The sequence below is a fragment of the Geospiza fortis genome, unplaced genomic scaffold (genome assembly GCF_000277835.1).
Source record: "Geospiza fortis unplaced genomic scaffold, GeoFor_1.0 scaffold1696, whole genome shotgun sequence".
NCBI lineage: Eukaryota > Metazoa > Chordata > Aves > Passeriformes > Thraupidae > Geospiza > Geospiza fortis.
In genome coordinates, this window is record NW_005054764.1 from 6497 (window position 1) to 28580 (window position 22084).

General features: G+C 43.7%; 1 protein-coding gene across 1 annotated transcript in view; it reads right to left on the reverse strand.

Annotated features, from left to right (window-relative positions):
• Positions 1-22084, reverse strand: part of DENND2B (DENN domain containing 2B) — an 86472-nt gene that overhangs the window by 1041 nt on the left and 63347 nt on the right. Inside the window, exons 13-19 of the mRNA XM_005431117.2 lie at positions 20559-20707; positions 4123-4300; positions 3046-3087; positions 1952-2063; positions 746-985; positions 418-504; positions 3-15 (exon numbers count right to left, since the gene is read on the reverse strand). Coding sequence (XP_005431174.2) covers positions 3-15; positions 418-504; positions 746-985; positions 1952-2063; positions 3046-3087; positions 4123-4300; positions 20559-20707 — 821 coding nt within the window. The remainder of the gene's footprint in view (positions 1-2; positions 16-417; positions 505-745; positions 986-1951; positions 2064-3045; positions 3088-4122; positions 4301-20558; positions 20708-22084) is intronic.

The following is a 22084-nucleotide window of genomic DNA, read 5'->3' on the forward strand; positions in this document are numbered from 1 at the left end:
ACTTCATTTTGTTACCTAAAGGAAGCACACCGTCAGTCTCCAGCAGATAGCAGAAGTCAAACCAAAGTGACAGCAAATGGGTGTAACTTTTAATCGGCACCAGCAGGGAGAGCTGAGTTACAGAACACAGACTGCCCCAACCCCTTCCTGTTCCACTCCTCGATTATGGTTTGGTTCCCCCATCCCCAAGTGAAAATGAAAGTGTTAACAAGCACCATCATTAAATCTGGTTTTATCACCTTTAACTATGTTTTCATTGTTTTATTTTTTGTAATTCCTATCACGCTGAAACCGCTTGACTACCTCACTTCACATCAGGTATGGCTTTTTCAAATCAAAAAGAAAAAACACCACAACCAAAACCCAGCACCACAACGAAAATTCATTTCAGAAATACTTTCTAAAGATTTTCCTCACCGAGGCCTCGCAGGAACTTGTTTACTCCACTTTGTTCCGTGTCCGGGAGCTCCTCCAAATACTGTTCCACCCTCTGTTCGAAGAGCCCTGCGGCAGATGGAGACAGGGATGGGTGAGCCGCGTCCGGCTGATCCCGCGGTCCCCGTGCACGGCCCGGCTCCCGCCCCGGCAGCCTCCGCTCACAGCGACCTTCCGGTTAACCGAGCAGGATTTCAGGGATGGTTTCCGCTTTTCCGGTGAGCGCGGGGGATGGAGGGGCGCTGCCGCAATCCGCGGCACCCCAGCGGAACAGCGCGACACGCGCCGCAAGGGACACACGCACCCGTACCTTTAGCCCTGCATTTCCTCAGCTCCCTGTCCTGGATGAAGCCAGCGAACATTTGGGATTCCATGAAAACTTCCAAGAAGCGGCGGATACTCTTGGAGGCCACAGATTTACGGAAAGCCTCCCTTTGGAAGGCACGCTCTCCTTTTTCATTCTGGGTTAGGAACAGGGAATAATGGCCAACTGTCTCCACAAAGAATCGGATAAAAACCTCAGACACTAATCCATTCAGGGTGTTACATTCTGCAAAATAAGGCAGCAATAAGACACCAGAATCAGCTGCTACCAGAGCTGTCAGCATTATCCCCGCAGGGCCAGGCTGTGCCTCTCCCGGTTCCCTGATGCCGAGCTAACAACTGGCAGGAGTGGCAGCGGCTCCCTGCACACCTGGATGCACACGGAGAGGGTGACAGCGCCATAGCCACGGTGCCAGTCTGCGGAATTGGTGTTCCGTGACCAAGAGTCAGCGAGAATTACAAATCCTCAGCAAATTAAACATTTTATGGGTGTTTCATCAAAATCAAACCTGTTTTCACTCTTGAGCAAATTCTCTTCAAAAACTTCTGAATGACTCAGCATTGAAATATTTTTCCCTGAGGATAATAAGTCTGTACCAAAAACTGATCAAAAAGGGTTTGTTGCAGAATTTGGGTTTTCATAGTTTCTGAGATGTTTAAACAGTCTTATATGTGTAATACACACGATTAGAAATAAATTCCAAAAACTGAATAAGGGCCTGTTTCATACCTTTTAACCACAGGCATCTCAATTCACTCTTGGCTGTTTTTATCACTGCTGAAGAGAAATATGAACCTTCAGAGACAACCCAACCCATCTTGGACTAAAATTCTTTTCTGGTGGTACCTGCTTCTCCCCTGAAAATACCGAGTGCCAAGAGCAACTCCAAACTCAGACACACCCCTAAGCCTGGAGAATTATCTGGATTGAGTTAGGGCCAAGTTAACTGCAAACCTCTGTTTGAGCAAAGGTTCAGAGGGACCCACAGGAGTCCTTGTCATTTACAAAGAAATTAAAATAAACCACAGGTGACGTATCACTGTCTGTTGATGCCATCAGTCTCATTCTCTCTGTGTGCTCAGAGACAGCCTTTGATGTCATCAAAGGTATTTGAGACCTCAAGTCCCATCTGTGCTTTTCCTGCACCTATATTTGTTTATTACACAAGTCCCTGTTTCCAAAGGAACTTACCATCATCTGAATCACTATCTGAATCCTGATTTATCAGTTCATTCTTTCTCTCTAGAGCCTGCTCCAGAGCAGCTTGCAATTTTCTAGGCAATAGTGTGTCTTCATCATCCATCTGATGGAGGGAAAAAAAAACCTTTAAGCCACAATAATCTATTCAGGAACTACAGCAAATACTTTCAGCAGGTTTAGAATTCAGATGAAAAATACTTGTATCTGCTACTGTCATCGCTACATAAATAAAAGAATGAGAATCTATGTGCAACTGACAAATACTTCTAAAATTTCTTGTCAATGAGATTAAAGTCAGGAATGATAATCCAAAGAGCAGGTAAATACAGAAATGTGGAATCAGCTCTTTACATGAGTCCAAATAGTTGTGTTTAACTAAATACACATCATGTGAAGCCTTGCTAGGTGTACACACAGCTGCTGCAGTTGGTTGTGGGCAGCTACTATGGTCCTTGACAGTTGTTTTTACTGTTTCTAGTCTGTCTTGTTTTCTGGGTCTTTCCCCTATTGCTTTCTTCATCTTATTTTATTAAGAATTCAGCAGAAGCCAGGTAAGCACAGGAGCCTTAGCTCTGCAGCCACTGTTCACCAGACAGGGAATCAAACACAAAACTTTCCCCATGCAACCTGCAGATTGTTGGTTTGAAATTATTTAGTGCCACATGACTGTCAGGAGATGGTGATTCCTCATCTCCTTGTTTACAAGGCTCCTACTTTTCCCGTCACATTAAACTATTCTCCACCTTTGTGCTCTCACTCGAGAATTTTCTTTGCTATGTTTGTCCTTTTCACTTCCAACAGTGTGAGTTTTCTTGCTAAGGTGATGTTATTGTCTTTGGATGTTTTCTTCCCACAGTGAATACAGTTCTTGATTCCTTCTGACAGTCACAGCCTCAATCCCTTCTGCCTACTGAGAAGTTCTTATTTGCAGGTGGAACAGAAAATGAGAAGGTTTTTTTCCCCCTCATCACTTTCGCTTTGCACACACAATTCCTGCCAAATCCCTCTGATCAAAGAAACCCAATCACACCAGAGGAGTAAACAGCTTGCTAGACTGCATGGCAGCATTCTGAGCTGTACTTTACCTGTCTGATGAATCGATCAGATCCCAGGTTAACCATCAAAGCCTACAGAAAAGAAAACACTGCAGTGAAATGTATCTGAAGACACAGAAAACATTAATTTGTTCATTGGTTTTTAACAGCAAAAGATCATCTGCTGAACAAGCCTCAACATGAATCACATTCCTACTGTGAAACAAGAGGCTGTGTGCTTTATGAAACAACATGAAGGTTTTCTTTAGAGCTACAAGTCTAATTTAACATAGATACAACTGATCTCATACTAGATTAATATATTTTAAAAAGCTAAAAGAGTTTTTTTCTTAAATATACGTGAGTTATAACTAATTTTATTAACATGCAGTTGAAAAGTGTTTCAAGGGGTTTAAAGAAAACAATGTGGAGGCAGCAGGGATTCCAAAGGGCAAGGGTGTGAAATACTCATGATAAAAAAGCTAAAAGCTGAGAGATGGAGCTGGGAAGATGTGGAAGAGCAGTGTTAGGAAAGCAGAAGGGAAACAGAGCAGAGATTTACCTGGGCCAGAGGCACACAGGGCCTTGGAAGCAAGCACAAGAAAATTCCTTAGAAAAATGACAGGAAACTAATAGGAGCAAGAGAGAAAAGAGTGTGTCCTTGAGTATTTTTGTGGTTTTTACTGGAAGAGCTGATGAAGTGCAACACTCATTTGATTTCCAGTATAGTATCAACAAAGTCTTAGAAGTTAAAATTCTTAAAGATTTTGTTTCCTGTGGGCTATGGCTTCATGCACCACTTCCATAAGGATTAAGAGATGTCACAGCAGATGGCTGCCTCTTGTTCCAGAACAAGTCAGCATATTTACACCCTACTTACTGGTGACCAGGTAAACATTCACTTGTCTCTGACAAGGTGCTAGGTGTGGAAGAGGGGCAAAATAGAAGAGAAGAATAAAGCTACTGCTGCAGGTTTGCCAAGAGGCAGTTGCCAATGAGAACCAGGCAGAGAAGAAACAAAGAGGCAGATTAAAAATTAAACATGTGAGGATTTATGTCCCAGTGGCAGCCCTCTCCTAGGAGAGGCCAGCTTTACTCCAGGCAAACAATTGTGGTGCCAGCTCCTACCTCCTCTACGGGCAGATCCTTGAGTTTGGGCAGAGAGCTGGAGAGCAGTCCCACCAGGAAGGGGGTAGGGCAGCACACGATGTCAATCATGGACGAGGGCAGGACAGGAATGAAGGTGTGCTGCCAGGAGAAGGGGTACAGCAGGGCCACTACAGCGTGGGAGCAGCTCGACAGGGTGCTGGGGAGAGAGGAACAACCAGGTCAGCAAAGGCTTTTCTTGCTTCACACTTTCCACCCGCTGAGAAACTCAGCCTGTTGAAATACAAGTGCCCAAGGTGTTGCCTCTTTGGCACTTGTGTCTTCAGACAGGCCTTGGTCCCCTTCCAGTCCCTACCCTCTCTGTGCTGTGCAGTGTGGCAGTTCACAGCAGACCTCAAACCAAAGGTACAAAACTAGAATCTCTTTGTTTCAAACTAGAATCCATTTGTTTCATAGCAGATGGTTTGATCTAGACGTCAAGATTCCATGTTCCCAAAAGCACTCAAAAGCAGCCACTTTGAACAATTCTTAAAACCCAAAAGCAACTTCAGATTTTGGCTGTTACAATCACATCAGTAGCAAAAAAGCATAATAGCAATGTTCTTAACTACAGGAACAAAGAAAAATGAAAAGTAAAATAAAATTGGAAAAAAAATCCTCATGAAAAACTCTACCAAATCAGATATAAAAAGCCCCCAACAATCAATACCTGTTCCAAAGGAAAGCTGGTAAGAGCAACATGTTTTTCAAAGATTGCGTATTTTTTTGACAATAGCATCTTTTTATTATAATTCATTTTAAAGGGCTTATTAACCAACTTCAGTGATAAAGGTATTGATCTTGCTCAGCAGAGTACTCTAAAATACAGGTTGGTTAGCTCCTAAACTTTAAGGCTTGATATTATCATGGCAAATGTCCTTCCATCTACTGAATCCAATTCCCTTTTGCAGTCACATGGTTTCCAAATGTTAAAAATTAAGGAACATCATTACCAAGTGAGTTTTAACATCAGGGGAATAAAAACGGGTTCTCCATATCACAGCTACAATGTCTGCCTCTCGCAGGCTGAGATGACAGAAATTTGGATGTAACATGACTGAACTAATTTTCTCACATTGCAAACTTCTGCTGTGCTGAAGGTAGCCACAAAGAACTATAAATAATAACTGCAGAGCTGTTACAGAGCTTTAAAATGCTGGGGAGAGATGCTCATTTCTTCTACTGCAAGACTTGGTGGAGACTTTAGGTGGCATCAGACCTCCACCAGAATAACCTTCATCAGCATTTTTACTTCAGTTGTGAATTGTTCCAAGGCCAGAGAAAAGGTTTGACCTGTTTGTTTCCATCAGTGATTTACCTTCAAAGTTTGCTGCATGAGAAAAATGAGAATTAGGGGACAACGAGAGAAAAAGTTGGGGAAGAGCAAATCCTTGTTTTACTGCAAATAGTCTGCTGGCTTGGTTTTAACTGACACTTCCTTTAAGATCTGACAATCCCAGCATGGGTTTATAACATATGTTGCCTGACACAAGGCTGTTGTAAAATGATGCATTTCTCTAATTTATATTTTTATATATAACAAGCAATGGTGCTGCCATTGCCTTGTGTTTTGGTCTCAAGCATCTACCACAGCAAGCACACTGGTGTGTTTTGGAAGAGCTGTGGAACATGGCACAGACTCCCAGCACTTCCTCAAGATCATTTTAATGACTCCCTGGCATTTTCACCTACTACAAATTCAGTCATCTTAGCTAAGCAACTAAAAAAAGAGCCATGTTAAGCTAAAAGCAGGAAGACAAACATTCTTCTGCTCTTCACTGAGTATTTGTTTCCTTTCTGTAAAATGCCCTTTTGTAACATGTTGCGTTACACGCAGTGCTGTGACGTAAATCAGCCCCTGCAGCCTCTTGTGCCTGCTATTCCCACGCTGGGGAGGCTTCAGCCTGCAGCCCAGGACACTGGAATCTCTTCCTGAGCTTTCCTGGGAGCCAGCTGGGGCAGGACAGGGCAGAGCCCAGGGAGCAGAGTGCTGGGGGTGTCCTGTGGCAGCACCCAGCGCTGGTGGGGGTGTCCTCTGCCAGCACCCCACCACAAGTAGCACCACCCAAGGCAGCACCTTGGCCTCTGCACTTCAGCATTCTGCACAAAGCTCTTCAAACTCAGCCTCAGAAAATCTTTCCTTGTGGAACATCTCATCCCCATGAAACATCCCCTCCAAGCTTCCAGCCCCCAGAACCTCCTGCTGCCATCCCTCCTGGAGACCCCTCTGCAGGACTTCTGCAGCTGTCACCAAACTCCTGCTCGTACAAAGTGCCTATGACTCTGCTCTAGCTGAAAAGATTCATACTTAGAATGAATAGACACCTTTCACTTCAGTGACATTCCACAGTTTGTAAGGTAAAATTCAGAGGTGTAAAGGAACCTCCAGCCTAAATCTCCAAAATACAGTTCAGAACCTTTTAAAGGGATATTACTGATGAGAAGCATGTTTAGCAAAGTTAAAAAAGAAAGGCCTACCCTGGGAAACCAAGTGTGCTCCAGTTTTTTCTTTCAAAATGTGCAACCCACACATTATCCAACTATCCTTGTTTATGAGAATTAAGCAGTAAGGTCAGATGGTTTATTTTCTTTAAGGTATGTGAAGCACACAAAGTAAAGCAACAGAATAGTCAAAGTTAGATTTTCAAAATATTTTCACTTTTAATACTCTAGGGCAGTTCCAGAGAGCTAGTTTGGAGAGTGGGCTTTTCCATTTGGCCTGTGCATTTTTACAGGAATGCTGCATAATGTTCTAGCTGTTGTTGTACTGGAAAACACTTCTTTATTTCCATGGGTTTTTTCATCTTGTAAAATAATTATTTGGAATCTGCCAACGTTTTGGTTCTCTCTATGCCTTTTTATTCACTAGATTTAAAAAACGTTCAGTGTTTGATCTTCTTCCCGTGAAGGCAGTAATACAAGATTATATAAGTATATTGAGACATTTCTTAAAGACAAATTTCTCTTTAAGAGATCCTTTATCATGTTAGAGGCAAAATATGGCATTGCTTCTTTCCCACTCAGAGTTGATTTATGTTCCTCTGGGCTATTTTGTTTCCCAAATCATTTTCTCATGATAGCACACAGAACCTTTTCCTTGTTGTGTCGCTGGCTGGGGAGATGCAAGCTCAGACTAAGAGCTGGGGCACCAGAATTTCAGACACAGCTGTGACTCAGCTGAATTTTGGAGACTGCTTATGAACACCATTCAAGTCTACATCAAAAAGCAAATCACTGTGACTTATCAAGAACCTTTTCTGTCCTTTAGATAGGGAGAAAGTCTGGTAGCAATTTCTGGGTTGGCAAACCAACAAATAACCCCAAGCTTAGGCTGTATCCATATCTTATCACAGCACAATTAGCACACTCTGAGAAGGACAAGCTGTTGCAGGGGATGGACACTGCCCTGGCTGGGATGTCAGTGGTGGCTGTGCTTGTTTCAAGGACTGTGCCTTGTTGCACACTGCAAGTCACCAACTCTCTCAAACTGCTAAAGTCACATTCAGTTACACTTTCTACTCTCAATGGAAATATTCCACAAATACCCTTGATAAGTCTATTTTCTTTCTAACAATAGCCAACAGTCATATTCCTTCCTGCTTCTCCCTCCACACCTAGAACTTCTCACAGGCCCAAGGCAGCTTCACACACTGAGCATCTCCCAAATCCAGGATTAAGCCTCTAGCACAGACAACCACTTGCTGGATTGGCTCCCTGATGCCACCTCACTATTGACCTGCACCTCCACAGTCAGTTTGGTATTTGCATTGAAGGAGAAGGCAAGAATATCCCTTTCCTTCCTCCACCTCCCCTGAGGGACAGACAAGCTTCCTCAGCCAGGAGAGGAGGGAGGCACCCCTCACATGCAGGGCCAAGCCACCCAGCATCTCTGTCACCCCAGGCTGGTGCCAGCTCTGAGCTGTGCCAGTGCTCTGGACCGTGCCCTGGACTGGGACCAACTCACCCAATCTGGGCTCCCTGCTTCCTCACATTGAGAAACACAGCCAAAAACGTAAATTCACAAAAAAGTGTTTCCACTGTTTACTTTTCCACAACCTTTTTATGTTCCTCATCTCTCCCTGCTGATTAAATGATGTTGCCCTGCCCACATTTGCTGAAGTCTTTCATCTGCCCTGTTGACACATTCATGCTGAGCCCACAAGCACTTTGAGACTGAGTTACCTCCTGACACACATCCCTTGTCTGCTCAGGAGAGCTTCCTCCCACCTGAGGCTGGAGTCTGGAGGCTCTGTCCTTCCTAGGTGTAATCCCTTGACTCACATGGGTATTACACACCAGCATGTCTCCTCACCACAGGCCACGGTCCTGCTTTTCTGGGACAGCTCCCACCCTTGGGCCACTGATGAACTGTGTAGCGAAAGCAGATCCCTGATACTTCCCTTCTAGATCCTTCCATGCCTCTCCTGATCCTGGATTAACTCCAGTCTCTGACAGAGACAGAGGTCTGTGACAACTCTGCAAGATGAAACAGTCTGAAAGGTTTGCAGAGGACTCTAAAGGACTCTGGGGAGAGGCTACAGGCCAAGGCTCAGCCCATCTCCCCTCCAGCACATACAGGCTGCAGAGGTGGAAAGGACAAAGCAGAAAACTTGAAAAGCATCAAGTAAAGAGCAAGTGGAAGTAAAAACCGTGGTAGCCTGATAGACTTTGGGTGGAGATGGAGTGCAGGCAGCACTGCTGTTGCTGTGCTGGCAGTAATTCAGAGCAGTACTGTGCTGTGCCAGATACAGTGCACTCTAAGGCTCTGACAAAATAAAGGTTTCTCTGGATGCATAAGAATAAATAAGAGCAGCATTATTAATCAGGTTGATAAGACTAAGTAATAACAAGACATAAATGAAAACTTCTAAGTGTCAGAAGTGACAGTCTCCAAACTCCAGCTGCCTGCAGTGAGCTCCTGCAGGTCAGCTTTTGAAGTGAGCCCTTGAGGATGCCTGGCCCTGGAAAAGCTGCCTGACAATGGGGACACGTTACTGCTTTCTCTGTGCTCCAGAGTGTGGGTGCTCAGCTCCAGGACTCCCCCTGATCTCCAGATGTTCTGCTCCTGAGGCCCCCTGAGCCCCCACATCAATGGTTTGTCCTTCATTCTGGGGTTCTGTGCCGTGAGAACACATTTTTTGTTAACCCACATACCACCAACTACTCCCCAAAAAGGGCAGAGAGGAATAAAATAAGAACCCAAGAGTTCATTTGCTGTAATGGTGCAGGATATCTCCAGTTTTCCAGCCAGTAAAAAACCATCAGACATGACAAACACAAATTCTTCCTACACAAAATCATTGCTGTTTCTCTGTTACCACTGCTAGGATGTTTAATAGGGAAAAAATCTTCAATTCCTGTCTTTTGACTCAAATCAAAGAAATGGCATGCTTTTGCAGCTTTTTGAACAAGAACTAACCCTTAAGGCCTGCAGTTCCTGGTGGCTGTGGGATACCTCCCTATTTGTAGGATTTCTTGCATTTGTAAGGCACTAATTTCACATGATATGGATTCAAAATTTGGCTTGTTTTCAGTGATGTTTTTGAGCTTGTGTGTCTGCCTCTGGATAACCATTTTGGTTTCCAATTTAAAGCAAAGATCTATAGAATCAAAATAATTCAGGTAGGAAGAAACCTCAGGAGATCAACTGATCCAATTCCCCTTTGATATCAGATCAGTTTATTTCCAAAACCAAATGTAATTATACATGATTTTGTTATATTAAACATCTTTGCTGCACTTTTTTGTGAAGGAGGTAGTGCCCTGTGTGCCAAGGACTTCTACCTAGTGATTTCTAAACTCACTCTGATTTGGCTATGTTAGAAGCCATCTTAAAAAATATTTTTGTGCATACCAAAAAGAGCCTTATTTAGCTGCTGATTTCTTCAGAATAAATTGTTAGCACTAAGCAAAACCTCCTTCTGTAGCCTTGGGCTACACTGAGAAATGAAGGCTCCTCTGGAGAAAGAGATCATCTTCTTCCTGCAAGGAACCTGAGGGGAGGGAAGAGCAGAAAAGGAAAGGAAGGCAGGGAAGAGGCTGAACAAAATGCAAGAAGGTAAAATTAAGATGTGGGAGGTAGGACTGGGAGGGGAGGGAGACAAAATGAACCTGATGAGCAGGTGAAAAGGAAACTGAGGGCAAAGGGGGTGGGATGCAAAATGAAGGGACAAGACAGTGACTGGCTGGGCTGAACAATGCAAGGACCAGGGAAAACCATTCAATATGAACATGACTAAAGCTGTCACACACATGCAGCCAAATTACAAGGTCCCAAGGTGAAACTGGTTCCTCCCTGTTGCTACAGACAGATGGAAGGAGGTGGGGCTGTCTGATGCCACTTGTCCCTCCTCTGTCAGTACCAGAGATGCTGAGAGGGGCAGCAGCTGCAGGAGGGAAGGTCACACACCAGGACAGCTGAAGGTGACAGAAGCTCAAAGGCCACTGGTGGCACAGATGGAAATCAAATACAACCAGTGCTCTACGCTTCAGCCACTGCTGCTAAGCAGAGAGACACAAACCCACAGTTTCATCAGGAATAACTCTCAAACTGAAAAGTTTCTTCCACAACAAATACATTTACCTGTCCCTGAGAGGAAAAAGATAATGACCAATACAAACATCAGAATTTGGGCTTAACATATTGTTTTAACTCAAATTAATTCTAATCCAGTAAATTATCTGGGCACGAATAAAATAATTATTTCCAATGATTACAGAGCAGTAGGAGTTACAATCAGGTCATGCCTCATCTCATGAATTTAAGCATGAGGGGACAGGCAAATTTAGGTTGTTTTAGGCTTTGATTCAACACAGTATTTCAGCAGAAGCTTCAGCTTTAATTTACTTTCACTGTGCTGAAATACTTTGCTGAAATAAAGCCTCAAAGACCTTTATTTTCCCACTTCTGTTTTAATCAGACCAGCCCTCAAGGCATAATAACACCTTCTGAACCACAAGTTCCCTCACTGCTGTGGGAGAAGCTGCTGCAAAGGCTGCCTCTCATCAGCAAGACATGTTGAAGCTTTGGAAATTTGAATAATTTTTTACTTTTCTAGAAGCCCTTCAGGGGCTGGGCAAACTACAGAGGTTCCTTCAAGCCTTTCTAAGGTGGTTTGGAACTAGAGACTGTAATTTTGAAGCTAATAAATATTGTAGTTTCATGTTAATGTATTATTAATACATTTTTTAATTTTAAGAATATAATTTATTTTTAAAGTCAAAGAATTAGATTTTAACGTCCTGGATTGAGAATTCCCTGTGGCAGAATCCTTCTGTAAAGGGTCCAACTCTGTGTAGGGGTACACAGGGAGGAGGACTCCCCTGCTGCTGCCAAACACTTCTCCTCACCTGACCTTCAAGTGAATCTGTAAAAATCTGGGTGTCTGCAGGAAGTTTAGGATGGAGTGGTTGCAGGAGTGACCTAAAAGAGAGCTCTGAATTTCCTGTTAATAAATCTGATTTCTCTACACTAATCAATAAGATGTTTGAAATCAAAATAGAGGGTTCATATTACATGGAAAATTGCACAAGTTTGGGCTGTAAAAGCCACAGTAATATTTTGCATTGTGATTTATTTTATACAGCAAACACTTAGCAAGAGGTGAATTAGGAGTCACCACCTGAGGTCTTTAGTAGTTGGCCTAAAGTATGCAGCTAATTTGTATCTCTGATCAGTACCCAATATCCTTCTTTTCAGGAAACACAGACAAATTTGTGCATATTTTAGGTTGCTTTTCTCCTGATGGCACAGGAGACCCACCAATGCAAGGCTGTGCTCCTAGTGTTTGAAAAAAATTAGGAATTCTCCAGTGTAAATGTGATGCTGAATGGGAACACATACAGTCCATGTGAGGGTCAAATTCAGCAGCCAGTTCTGAACATTTCACAACTGAATCATCATACACACTGCAAGAATTATTGCTACAGTGAACCTCTGGCACAGGGGAAGGAGCTCTCCAAAGCACAAAGAGCAGATCTCCCTGTCTGTCATGGGCTGGAACATCTCTCACCCAGACCTAACAAAAATCCACATGTTCTACCAGCAGTGAGGCAACAGCTCAGTCCAGAAGCAGGTGAAAACCCCTCACTCTGCACAGGAGCTGGACAAAGCAGGAACCTTGCTCAGCAAGTGAACACTTGCTGGGGTGAGTGATTGCTTTGCCAAGGCAGCAGTGCTGCCCTGGCTCCCTGTGCCCTCAGCCTCCAGGTCCATCCACACTCCCCCCACCCAGCAAGCAGCAGACTGATGCAGAAGTGAGAACCAAACTTTGCTTGTGCCAGGGTGAAGGGCAGAGTCCAACCACGGTGGCTTCCCTAATTTGAATGCTGACATATTTGCTGCAAGTGACCTCTGTGATATCTCATGGAATGCAAACAAATGATAACACTGGCAGGGAGAGGGGGGCACTGAGACTGAGGAGGAAATGCATAGTTTCCACATCACATCAGGCCAATTATCAGTTATTGTCCTTTCCAAAAATCCTTTAACTATGCTTACAGCTCCAAAAGTGAAGCTGTTTAACCTTCACACCACTCAAATGGCACTTCTGGCCCATGCAAAGGAGCTAAACCCAAACCCAAGCCTTCTCTTACAAGCAACAAGTCACACTTCAGGTTTTATGTGGTGCTTCCTACAGGGCAGCAGGAAAACAGCCAAGCTTGTAAACCTCTCAGAAAGGAATCCCAGTATGTCCTCACCTGTCTGGCAAAAGCAGTGCTGCAGTTCCTTATCAGTGGGCCACCAGTGATGCACTTAACTTTGGGACAGGTCCAGTGACTACTGAAGGTGAGTTATGGAGAGCACAGGCAGCAATGCCTTTGTGCTATTGATGATTCCTAGGAGGAGATTTTTTTATGATGAACTAAAGGTTACAACGCTGTTTCTGCAATTGTTTTCCCTGACTTTGATTCATGGAGCCATGGTTTGCCTCACTGCAGTGCCAGTCAGCACAGTTCATGGAGCAGACTTGCCCAACATTTTGTGTCATCATTGGGTTCCTTTTCTAGTCCCTCCTTCTTGTCCTTGACAGAAAACTGAGTGGGTAACATCTTCGTTGATAAACTCTTGTCTGGCCACATGCCCTTCGGCTCTAGTGTGCACCATCCTCTCCTGGTTTGGGCTGTTTTACCCCCCCAGCATGGATCCATCACTGACACTGAACGTGTTCCCACAGCTTCACAGAGATGGACACCATGGGAGATGATGTGCCCTCAGAGGTTCTTTTTTTAAAGCCAGTGGATTTTTCAGTCACATAAAGTAATTCAGATTTTCAGTGTTTGATAATTAAACAACTCATTAGTACATATAAAAGAAGGAGTAAGTGCAGATTCATTCTGACTATACAGGAGGCTATCTTTTTTGTTTTCATCCAAATTTTGCAAAAATCTCCAAAAATTACATAATCTGCCAGATTTTAGTTCAGTAAGAGCTGCATTTTCAGAACCAGCCCCCTATTTTGGGAATACCTGAGTGACAGTGTGGGGTCCCACAGATAACCTACAGAGCACAATGCTGGCTCAGGCAAAGACCAGGGCTGCATCCCATGGAGCTGAGAGCTGCCAAGCAGAGAACCCTGTTAGGAGAGCCCTCCCTCTCTCAGAGAGTAGCTTTGAAGTACTTAATTTAAAAGAAAGCAGAGAAGAGTTGATTAAAGGGGATTGTGGTATTAACAAAGGCTTTATTTTTTGCTCCTGTAATACTTGTGTAAGCGAGGGCACATGAAAGCCCTTGGAGAAAGAGACATGCAAATTGCCCTACAGAATGAGGACTTGCCTTTTCAAGAAAATGGAATTTGGGGAAAAAAGTCATTGCTTTGACACATCAGCTACCTGCCCAAGCTTTTTCAGGTGGTTGCAAGAAAAAACAAACCAAACATTTCCAAGTGTGAAGTTATCCTTTGTATCCACAGAGTTCTCCCATCCCTTTCCTGCAGGACAATTTGTTAGCATGAATCCAGAACAAAAGTGTCTCAGAGCAGGTGCTCCAGAGGAGAGTCACCTTCTTGTTCTTTCCACACTGGGACCTTTGCCAGTCCTTGCTCACACTGAGGGTTTCAGATTCCCAGGCCACAACTCCATTGTTAACAGCAGGACAGCTGTAAAGCAGGGTGAAGTATTTTTCTAGGTAGTAACCAACAAGGAAAGGAACAATCTCCCCCTAATCTATCTCATTTAGAAGCTGAAAAGAGGGAATCTAAATCCTCCTGCAAGGAGCAAAAAGTCAAGTTGGGAAGATGTTGCAATTTACTGCCAGATTGTGCCAATAAGCAATCCAGAAGGGAATTACCAAGCAGCAGGGTTGTCTTTGTATCCCATTTCCTTTCATGGGGAAGGGACAGAAATTTTTTTGCACAAATTGAAAGTGGAAAAATTATGTTTTCCCACTGTAGAGCATTGGCCAAAGCTTGGAGTGACATAAATAAATACCACTGGAAAGCAGGGGAGGAGGGAAGGAAGAAAAGGAAAATTATACAAGCTGTACCCTTCTTGGGACATGGCATATTAAAAATGCCATTGGAGTTTACTGCACATTAAAAATGTCACCATTAGGTTGTGGGATATTAAACAAGCCAGAGACTTTGAATGTTCATTTTGTATCTTGGTCTGTCCCTTTTGCCTGACACACATTTTCCTACTATCCATGTACAGCTGCTTTGTTGGCATCAGCCATCACACAATCTAAGTGCTGAAGAAAGTAATCCAAGTGGTAAAAAATGTAAATTACTTCTTGAGAAGAGAGAGAAAAGTGCAAAATTTCTCTCAAGAATCTTGGAGACAGCTCTGCTAGCCCCCTGAGCAGGGGCTGGTCTGGCTCTCACTGGAGGAAACAAACTTTCAGGTTACATACATAAGAAATGGATGTTTTTGCTGTAAATTCTGTCTACATTGGATAATTATACAAGGGCTCCTTCCTTCCCCTGCAGAAATTAGTGAAAGAAATTCTCTAGCTTATCTTCAGCATATCAGACCAGACAAGCACAATAATCCTGACAGTATTAAGATAGCACTTCAAGTTCTTTGGATAAAAATACACCAGAAGAAATGTCAGCCATCCATACTTCTCCTGGGTTTAGAGAGAAGATCTGTGAGCTATTACACATTCCACAGGTGCAGTAGTCTGCATCTCCAAACATCATCTTTCAATGCACAGTTGATAATTAAAGGACTACCAAGACCCTGTAGCCTGTGCTCAGAAATAGTACAGACCAGTCAGAGACTGACAGCAGTAAATTCTCCCTCATAAGCTGTTTTCTGGCATGTATTTTTTGTCAAATTTCTCTCACCTTTGTTTTGCTGGTGATGGGGAAAGTAAAGGAAGTCTTTATTGCTGGCCAAAGCTCACATCTATTTACCTCTCTATTAGCACACCTCTCTGTGCTAATACAAGTGTTTTTATCTTTTAAGCTGCAGGTTGGCAGACTTTACAAGTGCTACAAGACGACAACTACTGGAAAGGAGCTTTCCCAGGCAGTTGGTGAAGCTGTTCAGACCTGTCATGGCCATGATTCATTTGTAAGAATTAAATCCTACTTTTGTTAATAAAAAGGAACAATAAAGAAATAAAGAATGAGCTTGCATTTTAGTAATCTGCCCCAGAAATTAGCTTTTCTTTCTTTTCCACTTGACCTTACTACTGGACTGAGGAGCTATGATTTACTACTAAAACACTGCCACTTATCTCTTATTTAAGTTTGCATATTTTAACTTGAGCTACATGATCATGCTATGATTTTGGCTGCTAGGTTAAAGGATGTTTTTTAGGTAGGCACCAGGAAATGGGGACCAGGCTACCTCTCAGCTCTTGCTGCCAGTTTCTAGCCTGGCCCCAAAACAACAGATTCAAACATGAGGAGAGGCATCACCACTCCCTGAACATCCTGGGCAGAGCAGAGCCAGCCCTGAGCTGTGTCTGTGCGTGAGAATGGGGAAACACTGCTGTGTTCTGAAAGCCTTTGCCCTTGAACACAAGAACACTCTGCTCCTCCTTTGCTCCAGAGTTAACAGAGACATGCCTGTGGGATGACTTCCCCACTATTTACATATTTCTGCTCTGTCCTGTATTAGTCAGTGTTTCTGTCTCCAGCCTGTAACCTTTGGTCAGGTCTGGGATCTGCCTGGACTTTCTACAGTTGGGCTGGAAGAGAGATTCCTCCTGCAGTTCCAAATACTGTGGGGAGCAGCAGGGTTAGGGTTTTCTCCCTGAGGCCCATGCTCCTGCTTCACTGAGAAGTAGTTGAAATACCTCATATAAAATCAAAATTCACAACAATGAGAAGCTGTTTTGTCTTTTACAAGAGCAGAGGCTCTATAGAAGCATTTCACAGCCCCAAAAGTTTTCAAAAGAAGAATATGGGAGGATTTGGATCCACAGCAAAAAACAAACCTCATCCAAACACTCCCACTGACTGTGGCTGGCATTGGACTGGACCCATATGTGAAATGTAAGCAAAATATCCCCAGAGTCCTTCCCAATATAGTGGATTAGAGAAAGAGTGGTTTTTATATATAAAAAATGGGGTTATAACAAAAGGGCATTGCTATGTCCAGGGCCTTCCCTTCCCCTCTCCAGACATCCAGGGGAAAAGGCAAAGAGACTGTTCTCCCACACATGGATACATCACCTCCTCAGCAAACATCCCCACAAATTTGTTTCCCCAGCAGAAAACTAAAACAAGCAGAGAAATGTTCTTCTTCCAATGTTTGCTTTCTATTTATTTTCTGTTGCTACCTTTGTGCCTGCAGCAAGGTCAATGTTCCTGAGCCCCAGGCCCCACTGGTTTTGCATCTGCTGCCTCTCCAACCCCAGAGGATGGCACAGGAGCAGCCCCCCCTTTGCAGCTGGCAGGCACAGGACTATTCCAGAGTTGGGGCGAACAGGCAGAATGTCAGGAACATAAACAGGGGTTCCCAGTGGGACAGAGATTAGAGCTGGCATGAGGCATATCACATCAGCTGTGCTTTCAGCAGATTTTTAAGGAATTGGAGCCTTAAGTTTCCTTTTAAAGAGCTGTGATATTATTCTTATTATTCCAAGTTTCTTTATCATTATTTTTGTTTCCTGTTATCTGCTCCACTGTTCACAGAAAGCAAAATTCTGAAAGGTCGCTGGCAGATTCACATTCATTTTTGAAGGTGAGCAAATAGCTGCAGGGATTTATTCACCCAATTTCAAGCAGAAAAAATACATAATCAACTTACTGGGGGGAAAAATACCCAAACCTAACTGCATGTATCTAACTAGGGCAACCTCACAGTGCTGTCATTCAGAACTTTGCTGTTGTTTCTACTTGGGAGCATCACTCTCTGTGTTAACAAACAATCTCTTCCTGCAAAGATCAAGGACTTTAAATATTGGCACATTCTGGGCACTATAAGAACCATAAATAACAACTTACTGAATGAATCTCACTTCACCAGGCATGACTTTCCCAGGCTTGTATAATGTGTGAAATCATTTATTGCTGGAAACAGGCAGCCACAAAAGCCCACTGCATCTTATTGTTTGAAGCCTGAAGCCCAACATCATTTATTTCTAAGCTAGTTTTTGGGTACACACAGAAATCAAACCCTTGTAAAATCATTTTAATTTCCTGCTCTGATTCTTTGGGCACAGAGTGGGCCTGTGAGATATTTAGCTTCTCTTTTTTCCCCACATTACTGGTAAACTCCAGTTTCAGCCAGGATGCCCATAAACAAAACTCATGTCAGACAAGGCAAAGGTTCCAAGAAGACAGTTACTAGCTCAAAGCCAGAGTGTTTCATTTTAGACTTCATCCCTATTTAAACCATGAAAATCTCAGTAAGTATTGAATTTAAATCCACTGTCACTTTCTCCAGGCTCTTGTCAAAGGACTCATTATTAGTTTCTGGTTTACAGTACCTCCTAGATCCCCATGCTGAGAGGGACCACACTGCACAAAGCAGAGCTGCTGCACACACAGAGCAGGAAGTGGTCTCCATCCCAGAGTGTTTGGGATCCCAGACAGAGCAGACAAAGGATAAGAAAGAGGTGCTATGTTTCCAGCATGTGACACTCAGCAGGTCAGAGGGTCGGAAGGATAGCTCAGGATCCACAAGTCAGCATGCAGAACCTTATCTACCACATCAGATTTTGTCATCCTCTTATCAAATGAAACCAAGTATATGCATGCAATAAAGGGCACATGTGGCTATAGTAAAGCATATGAATATAAACCCTTCTTGTAAGAAAGGTTCTGCCCCTTCTTACAGGAGCATGCACAAAACCTCCCAAGCCTCTCAGATCCATCTGAATCCTCTCTTTTCTCCTATGTTGTGGCCCTTATCCCATGGCCCTCTCTCACACAGAAACAACAGCTCACTGGAGAACAGTTTCTGCAGAAGAGCACAGTGTAGGGATATGTGTTTACCAAAAGGGATCTTTATAATTTCTGGTTCCTGTTGGTCCTGGTGCCCTATTTCTGTGTGCCAAAGGGTGAGCAGCACACTGCCTGTAAGCAGAACTCTTATTCCATGCTCCAAGGCCTGTGGGACTAGGCAGCTACCAAGAGAAAGGTAATTGCACAGGCAAGCCTGAACTTCCAGCCAGGGCTGCAATGTATAAAAGCCTGATAAAGTCCTGGGTTACCACAAGCCCTCACTATCAGCAACACGACTGTTTTCCATGCCAAGCTACCCTGAGCCTGTCAAAGTAGGTTTAATTGTTGATTTTCCCTGGACAGTGCCCAGGGCACTATATGACATTGGCTAGGCCAGCTGTCCCAGGGAGATGTTCCAGGGAATGGCTACTGTCTGTCTCATCTCTCATGGCTGAGGATCTTTCCCACAGCAAGCCATCCCTGCAGGACTGTGCCTGTGGTCCACAGAGCACTACAGAGGAGCAACTGGGAACTCCAGAGCAGAGCAGCAGCTGGCAGCAGCACAGCAGAGCCCTCACTTTTGCTGTACCACTTCTGAGAGTTTCCACTCAGATCACTATGCCATTGGAAGGAATGCAGACCTGTGTCAATCTGAATTACAGTCAGACTTGTGGGTGCTGAAAGAATGGCAAAACAGAAACAGAATGAGGTGAGTAAACATGCTGTAGGAAAAGTCAGAAGGAACACACCAACAGTATTTCTAAAGCTACCTGCTCCAATATTCATGGTGTAGTATTCATATATCTACTAAAGTACTGCAGAAACCCTGGACTAGTTACACAATTCTCATCACAGGCTTATGTGAAATTAAGGCATCCCAAATGGTCATTTAAACCAAGGGTTACTGACAAGAGAAGGGATGAAACAAAATGTTCCTGTTGTTCTAGACACAAAAAAGACTACTAGGGAAGTAACTTTATAACCTGAGAAGGGTCTGCAGCTTTAAGAAATTCTCCCCTAAAGGTTGTAAAGCTTTTACTATGCAAAGTATTTTTGCTATTATATACACTGGCGGCCACTAAGTGCAGCTATTGTTTCTGGCGGTCATTCAGAGGAGGTCAGGACTGATAAAATGTTTAGCAGAGTTTGTTTGGGTAGATCCATCTGTGTTTTTAACCTCCCATACAGCCTCTGGTGTCCTTTTAAAAGATGCTGGATGTTCCTGAGTCTAATAAATTACAGGCTTTACTTTTATTTGCCATTTTTTATTATGTATCATGCCACAGAAAAGATGTCTTCTTTACATTACCCACACTTTTCTGTATGGATTACAAAAGCATCTGAAAAATAGGATGTTTCCTTGCTGTGGGGCAGGGGTGCAGCTTACACAGAGCTCCCATTTCCTTGGGAAAGGCCATGTGGAGATGTGGCCTGTTGCTCTCAGTCCTTACACCTTGGGATGAGTCCATGCTTCAGAGGAACAAGGAGGGGAGATTGCATCAAAAGGCAGGGAAGCAAAAGGTGTGTTCAGAGGTTCTAGCAAGGAGCCCAAGATGGAGCTTCCAAAAGGAAATGTTTTCAGGTCACATGAGCACCAGGAAAAATATCCTAAATAGTTGGGAAGCACTGAGATAGCAGTTTAACACTCCCACTGGCTGGGTTTGGTAGGGCAGGAATTGAAACAGCCTCAACATAAAGTCTCAGTATTGCACAGAGCAAATCAGGGGAGCTCTCAGCACCCCACTTCCCTGCCTGCCTGCACAAGCACAAGGTAAAGCACCTTAGAGACAACCTCTGCTACTCACTATGTGTACTCTGTGTCCAAAACCTGACAGAAACATTGCTGGCACTACACTGTGTCAAAATGCTGTGCAAACATTTGCTGACTGTGAAGGTGAGAAGTTGTATCGCCACTTTACAAGTGGGAAAGGCAGAACACCCATGGATGTAAAAAGACATTTAAATCCTCCAGGGAGAAGATCCTGACATCTGAAAACCATTCAGTACATCTCCTAAAGCCTTTCGCATCCAGAGGCAACACTGTCCTGCACGTGTGCTTCAGGTGCCTGCAGCACTCACCTGAGCTTGTCGGCCACGAAGATGACGCGGCGCTCGAGCAGGAGCGAGGCGAAGATGCGGATGATCTGCCGCACGCTCAGGCACCTGAAGAGACACTCGAAGTCCACGTGCTCCAGGCGGGAGTCCATGGGCCTCCGCAGCTCGATGACCTGCACACAGCCAGCAACAGCGGGGTCAGCACTGCCAGCAGCTTGCAGCCAGCCCGGCCCTGCAGGGTAGCCACGTTTCACAGAGAAAAGCAAGGCACAGTTCTTCCCAAGACTATTTCTGAGATTCACACTCTCCGAAACTCAGAGAAAGAAAAAACAATTCTTAGCTCATTTACTGCTCCTGTGTTGTTCACAAGTGGAATGCATCGTGGAAGATTGTTTACCTGAAGGGAATTGATAACTGGATTCTCGTGTGAGTGCTTTGATTCACTGACCAGTCAAATCCAGGTGTGTGTGTGCCGGGACTGTCAGGTGACAGTCACGAGATTCTGTGCAGTAGAGTGCAGTTGAGTGCTTGGCAGATTCAGTTTAGATATGATGTAATGTAATATAATATAGAATAATATAGTATCATAAAGTAATTAATTAGCCTTCTGATAAGATGGAGTCGTCCTCATCATTGCTCTCCTTCGTCAGGGGTGAAAATATCTACTATACTGCAGCACTGCCCCGGGCCTGAGGGGACACACAGTGCCCCAGCCCCTCGTGTGCAGGCACAGAAAAACGGTGTATTGCACAATTCCTGGCATGCCATTCTTCCCAGAATACAGCTGTGTTCACTGTCTGCTGTCATCTCCAAGGGAAACATAATTCCCCCTTCCAAACATTCTGTAAGGGATGTAAAGCTTGGCTGAGTTGAGAGTATGAAGCAAGTAACAATCAAACACTGGAGATGGATGTTTACAGGGTTGAAACAGCCATAAAGTCAAGGTAAATTGGGTTCTGAACTTGGCTAACAATTCATATTAACATCTAGATAGGAGCCTGGGACTCAACTAAAAGGCCAGGAAGACTTTGAACCCAATTTACTTCATTTCCACTCTTCTGTAATGTGCAATTCACTAGATAATGCTTAAAATCTGTGTCTTTTTATATAAGGATACATACATATATATACTTAACTGGGGAGTCAGGACATGGTCTTAGAAGGTGAGTTGTGACATCCCTTTACAGTCTAATTTTCATACTTCATCCATGACCTCTGGCCCTCTCCTTCCTTTTCTCAAATGCCTTTTCCTTGACTCCTTTATTATATCTTCCTTTTACTCTGCAATTGACAGGTTCAGATGTGGAACTTGAAGGCAGAGGACAGAAAAAAGAAGAGGGAAAAATAACATGAAGAAGAGAGTAACAGAAGGAGAAAAATATGAAGCACAAGACAGCAAATGATCGACTATTGAGGAATTTGAGGAAACAGAAAGGGAAAGGGAAGAAGCTGGCCAACTTGAAGCCATGTTGAAATCTCTGAATATATACTAACAGGAACATGCATGCACCTTCTTTCCGTATGTCAAAAAATCACCATCACTTTATTGC